The sequence below is a fragment of the Triticum urartu genome, chromosome 5A (genome assembly GCF_056163025.1).
Source record: "Triticum urartu cultivar PI428250 chromosome 5A, HENAU_Tu73, whole genome shotgun sequence".
Classification (NCBI taxonomy): Eukaryota; Viridiplantae; Streptophyta; class Magnoliopsida; order Poales; family Poaceae; genus Triticum; species Triticum urartu.
The window spans coordinates 597,631,512-597,637,291 of record NC_141877.1 but is presented as its reverse complement, the minus strand read 5'-3'; the positions used below and the strand labels follow the sequence as shown (position 1 = coordinate 597,637,291).

At 42.1% G+C, this 5,780-nt stretch overlaps 1 protein-coding gene across 1 annotated transcript; it reads right to left on the bottom strand.

Moving 5' to 3' along the window:
- Nucleotides 1-2,219: 2,219 nt before the first annotated feature.
- LOC125506117 (BTB/POZ and MATH domain-containing protein 2-like) lies at nucleotides 2,220-3,302 on the bottom strand. The gene has a single exon (XM_048670989.2). The coding sequence runs from the start codon at nucleotides 3,297-3,299 to the stop codon at nucleotides 2,220-2,222; it is 1,080 nt and encodes a 359-aa protein (XP_048526946.1). The 5' UTR covers nucleotides 3,300-3,302.
- Between the last annotated feature and the right edge of the window lie 2,478 nt (nucleotides 3,303-5,780).

Genomic DNA, 5,780 nt, shown 5'->3' with positions numbered 1-5,780 from the left:
TTAGTCAAGTTTGCCCTCTCACACATCTGCTCATCCGGGAGAGGTCCTTTCCAGTGCTTAAGGCTCCAACTGGCCAACCAGCTCCCACGCGCCGCCTCACGTAGGTTGGCCCAATCTCGCTGTAGCGCTCGCTTAGCCTTGCCCTCTCGCTCACTCTGGCCGGCTCTTCACAGGGTTTTCTTTCGCCCAAAATTTTCTGTTGTTCATTGATGTCCTATAAAAAATAAGTGTGATTTTTTATGAATTTTTTGAAACGGATTGGGAAATCATACATAGTTTATGGATTTAAATAAAGCTCACAAGTTTTAAAAATGTTCACAAAATTTAACAAAAAAGCTCATGGATTGTTTTAAAAATATCATGAATTAAAACAAGTTCACGAATTTTGAAAAAAATTCAATAATTTCTTCAATTTGATTTTACTGAGAGTTTTAAAAATATCAGCAACTTACAAAAAACACAAAATTTAAAAACTTTCACGAATTTACAAAAAATTCATTGAGTGAAAAATTGTTCACAATCTATTTTTTTACTACGAAAGCTTAATTTTTTACTGCATCCTTTCTTCTTGGCCTAAAATGAATGCTTTTATTGTCGGTATGTAAATAACAACAACTGGAGAACATCTGGTTATCATGTGTCTTTTGAATCTTTTAGAGATTTTTTAATCTGAAATCATCATCTTGGAAACGCAATATAAATTTGAGTTTTTAACCCAATTTGCTATAATATAGGGGCGTGCTACGCGTCCGCCGGCTGATATTTTAAAAAGATCAGCCGGGTCATGGGCCGTCCGATTTGCCGCATCAAGCTGAGTCGAACACGCTTTCACTACCACAGCACGGGCCTTGTTGCAGAATTATTTCTAACACATAGGTCTTGTTCCAGAAATTTTTTGCAGCAGATGTTTTGTTGCAAATTTTTTGGCAACTGAGATCTTGTTGCAATTTTTCTTTTGCAACTGAGGTCTGGTTGCAGAAAATTTTCACGACAGAGGTTTTGTTGTAGAACATAGACCTGTTGTAAACTACTGCAACACCACATATGTTTCAGAAACATAGCCTCTGTTGCAAAAGTGCGTTTGATGAAGGACGGTATACGAGTTCTCATTGAACACGTGTCATGCATTGGAGGTGGCGGACGTTGCCGCTGTGATCGGACGGGTGATGATAAGCTTTTCCCTATAATATATTCTTATGATGAAGTTCATGTATAAAAGGGACTATTGTTTATGCACCTAGTATTCTATCCATACTTTTTTCTAAGTGTAGGTATTTTAGGATCTCATATGGAATTCTTAGGAAACAAAAAAAATGAAGATTCCTTGTATTTCTTATTCTGAATTTCAAACAAACAATAGAGTGTATTATGTAAAAGCAATTCCTAATTTACATATAATAATAAACTAAATTTGGCTCTTTATCGCATCTAGATGTATTTCATATGTATAGACTTGATCTATGTTCTCTGAATTTCTTTATCAAGGATTTCATAGGGAGTTTGACTGAAATCCTATTAGCAAATTTCTTTTATTATTTCAATTATTATTATTATCAGTTGGGTTGTACTCCCTCCGTTCCAAATTACTCGTCGTGGTTTTAGTTCAAATTTACCAATTTGAACTAAAACCACGACGAGTAATTTGAAACGGAGGGAGTATACTTTATCCACCTAGTAAGTGTTCTTATAGTAATTTTATTCAAGCTTTTCTATCAAAGATTTCGTGTGGAGATTGAATGGAAACTAAAACTATTTTTATTCTGATTTCGTGTGCAGATGACACACACACATCCGTAAGATTGTTTCTGCAAGTGTCGTCCGTAAGATTTTCGATTGGCAAACATTGGATAATCAAACAACACTTTTCTTCTTCTCGTAGGAAGAAAAAGTAACCATACTAGTCGCCTGAACATATATTAAACTGAATGATCGGTACTTACAATTTTTTTCTGAAACATGCATGAAACCATACATGGAGAAGTAGCATAACAGTTGCACCGATTAGTACTAAAAGTTGGATGGCATATACTCCCTCCGATTCCTAAATATTTGTCTTTTAGAGATTTCAAATGGACTACCATATAGGGATGTATATAGACATATTTTAAAGTATAGATTCACTCATTTTGCTCCGTATGTAGTCATTTGTTGAAATCTCTAAAAAGACAAATATTAAGGAACGGAGGGAGTATATGATAATAATATCAAACAGATTACTACTAAATTGCCATGATAACATCGTTTGCTGATTTAAATTCAGACGGGATCATTCTAGCTATGAGCTCCTTGAGAACAGATGGGCAGCTGGATTTGAGATGCTCATACCCATCACTTGCCACCATCGCATCAAAGTTGGACAGAGAAGCAAGGAACTGCAAACAAGCTTCTTTGAGACGATGGAATCCATGCTGCTCAGCTAAAGCCAAGCTGGTTGCCACCATGTTGGAATCGATGTGATTGCCCAATTTCTCCTCACATATCTGCTTCAGCCTGACGATGTTGAATCTGTCAGCAGCTACCAGGAGATGGCCAGCCATAACCACATCAGTTTCGCCTTTGTTGCAAGCCGTCTCAAGCAGAGGAACCGAGTCGGTGTATATGAAGTGTAGCAAGGACTTGAACACATCAGCTTCCATGTCACGAATTTCAATAGGACTAGCTGCAGAACTCTCCTTCATGGCGCTGAGGAGCTCAGCCTTGAAGACGGATGACCTAGCAGCAAGGACACACCTGTGAGCAGAGAATCTCTGTCCACCAACCTGAAAGACTAGGTCTGCTGCGTCTTTGTTCTTCAGGAGGTCACCAAGATGTTGGTGCAGGTCGCTTGGAGCAACCCTTGTTTCTTCGCTCTTGATCTCCTTCATGACAGGGAGATCACACCTGATGGTGAGACAATCATCTCTCAGATGCCACGATGCCTCCAGATCAGCCTTCTTGATCACGAGTGCGGAGCTCCAGACTGAACCTTCAGAGAAGGTACGCATAGGGTTGGTACGGCTGTATGAAGGCACCGGTTCTCCATTCTTGTCAAGTACACTGACCGAGAATTTGGCCTTCACATCTCCGGCATCGGCAGATTCATGAAATAGATAAAGAGAGATGGAATCGCCATTACTCGCCCAGACGTCGTTTGGGTAATATCTCACGGCCCATTTATGGCCTCCAACAGTGAAAGGGGTAGAAGTCAGATTCTCGCCGATCTTGAGTTGCGCCTTGACTCTTGAGTATTCATCTACCTTGAGCACAAATGACCTTTCCTCAGATATCATGGCCACAGAGATCTTGCGTTGCTCTGCCATTCTGGGGGCGGGATTGGGACTCGGGAGTACACCTTGGAGTGGGATGGGAGGGAGATTGGCGAGGAAAGATTTTGATGCGCCTATCTATATATAGAGAGAGAGGCGCAGTTGGGAAGTGAAATCCATTCGTTTCACATTTTGTCAAACGAAAACAGTGGTCTGTTCACACTTGGATCTAGCAGATGTTTTCGTCCGCCTAAATTTGCTGCATGTCATTTACTACTCGTTTCGCCTCACGAGGAGACGCCATTGCATTGCAGCGCTCTGCCATTGGTGGGAGGTGAAAGGGGGCCACGATGGAGCATTGACAGATGAACAGGTTTTTTTGTTTGCCGACGAGTTGAATTGTGGATCCAGGTCACACTGAACGACGGGGGAAACAATAATGCTACACTTACTGATGCATTGCATCGGCAGATGGAAAGGTTTGCTTGCCGTGGCGCGTATTGTTGCCGTTTCTGAAAACGTGGAGACAACGGATAATATATCCAGCTAGCTAGTGCTCTGTTGTGAACAAAATCTGCAACCAAGAACCTACTCGTCAGGTTGGTGCTCGCGTGAAGAACGCATATGTCATGGCAGATTTCATGGTTTGTTAAAGCTGCGATGTTAGGGGGAAAAGACATATAATTCAGAAGCATCTTGACGTTTTGGGCGGGCAGAACAACAGGCAAGGGGAGCGTTTGTGGTGCACCAAACTCAAATGACAGTACTCCCAGGTAGTCCTGGACATCTCAGGCCCGGCCCTAAAATCCAGGGCCTAGGCCCGATGGGCTTGTCCGTGGGCCGGGCTTGGGCCTGAGTTTTGAGCCCATCAGCAGGGCCTGGACGGGCTTGGGCTTGGCATATTGGCATTTTAAGAAAGAGGCCCGGCCCACGGTCCTAAGCCCTAAGGGCTTTTTATGAGATGGGCCGGGCTTGGGCTTGAAAAGTAGGTCCGATGGTAGGGCCTGGGAGGGCCTGGGCCTCAGTTTTCTGCCATGGGCTTTTTTAGGCCTGGCCCGGCCCGGCCCATGGCCAGATATACTCCCAGGTGTACCTCTATATATATAGATAAGACTCTGCAAAATGCTAGATCACGTTTCTTTGACACGCCAAAGTACCACAGTCCAGCTGAACGCAACGACCAGAAGAAATCATCATCCACACCACGAGCACATTTTTGTGATCACGTTAAGCAAATTAACAAGCTGTGTAGAGATTTTGGAGAATGTTTTCACTGTACTCGACCGCAGTAACTTTTTCATTCTCCAAACGCATCACATCATGCCGATGCAGAGGCCGGGGGTTTCAACCTCCTTTTTGAAGATTTTTATTTATTTATTTAGCAGACAACATAGATACATCCATGCTTAACTGAAAACTAGAAAAAACCTGGTTTCCCCTACAATCCCTTCAGTCAACTTTTCTGAAACTGAAACCGGACTGCTCTCAACAGCATCACAAGTACACAGCTGCTGAGCTGCACTACCAGCAATATTCAGAGAGCCTTTTAAAAAACCAATATTCAGAGGACTCAGCATTGTCATGTCCCTATATGGAGGCGTAATGGCATGGTGAACTGGGGCTGGTGGCATGGATCGTTTACTACAGAAGCAAAGCACCAGCCGGTGAAATGAACTGAATCTCTCTGCGTCCTTCCTCTGTATTTCTATCATTCCTCTCTAGATCTTCTTCCTCCTTATGTGTGGTTGCTCTCCACAAGCAACGGTGTAGTATGTTCTGGCCACAGCAACGGCTTATTAAAAAGAAACAGTAAAAATGTGAACTACCGTTGTAGTCGGCCACCAAAAAAACAGGGAAGCAGTGAGGCGCCCCTTGCCATCGGCTCTTTTCATTTGGTCATTCTTGACTGATTCTTTTTTTTTTTTTGAACCATGCAGGAGAGCCATTCTTGACTGATTCTATCGGAAGCCTCATCTGCAACGGTTTTAGTTGGTACAAAGGCCCAACGTGATGAAGCTTCTATTTTCAAAAGAAGAAAAACAGAGTACAGACCATTTATGCGAGCATTGGAACAAGGATGGCACTAATTCTACCGACGTTTTCGCTAACGCACACTCTACATAAGCAAAATGTCATGTAAGCAGACTATAAGTCCATTATTGTTATTTGCTCTAAGGAATCAAAACTTTCCTTCCACTGTTTGATAACACATCAGTAGATATGGGAAAAGAATTCTATGAGACTAGGTCTCACGCGAGACACATCCTGATGAAGAGGATTTATTTCATCTAAGGGGATTTATTTCATTTCCTCTAAATTCCAATCGTTTGTTTCCCAATTGGCACTTCTGGCCCGCCGGAAGCATGTTTCTGTCGTGTCCATCTCTAGGCTTTTTCAGGTACGTGTCCATTGGTTTTGGGAGGTTGATGGGCAAACAACGGATAATCAAACAATGCATTCACTCTTCTTACAAGAAAAATAAATCAACCATGATTGCCTGAAAATATATTAAACCAAATGATCGGTACTAGCTTT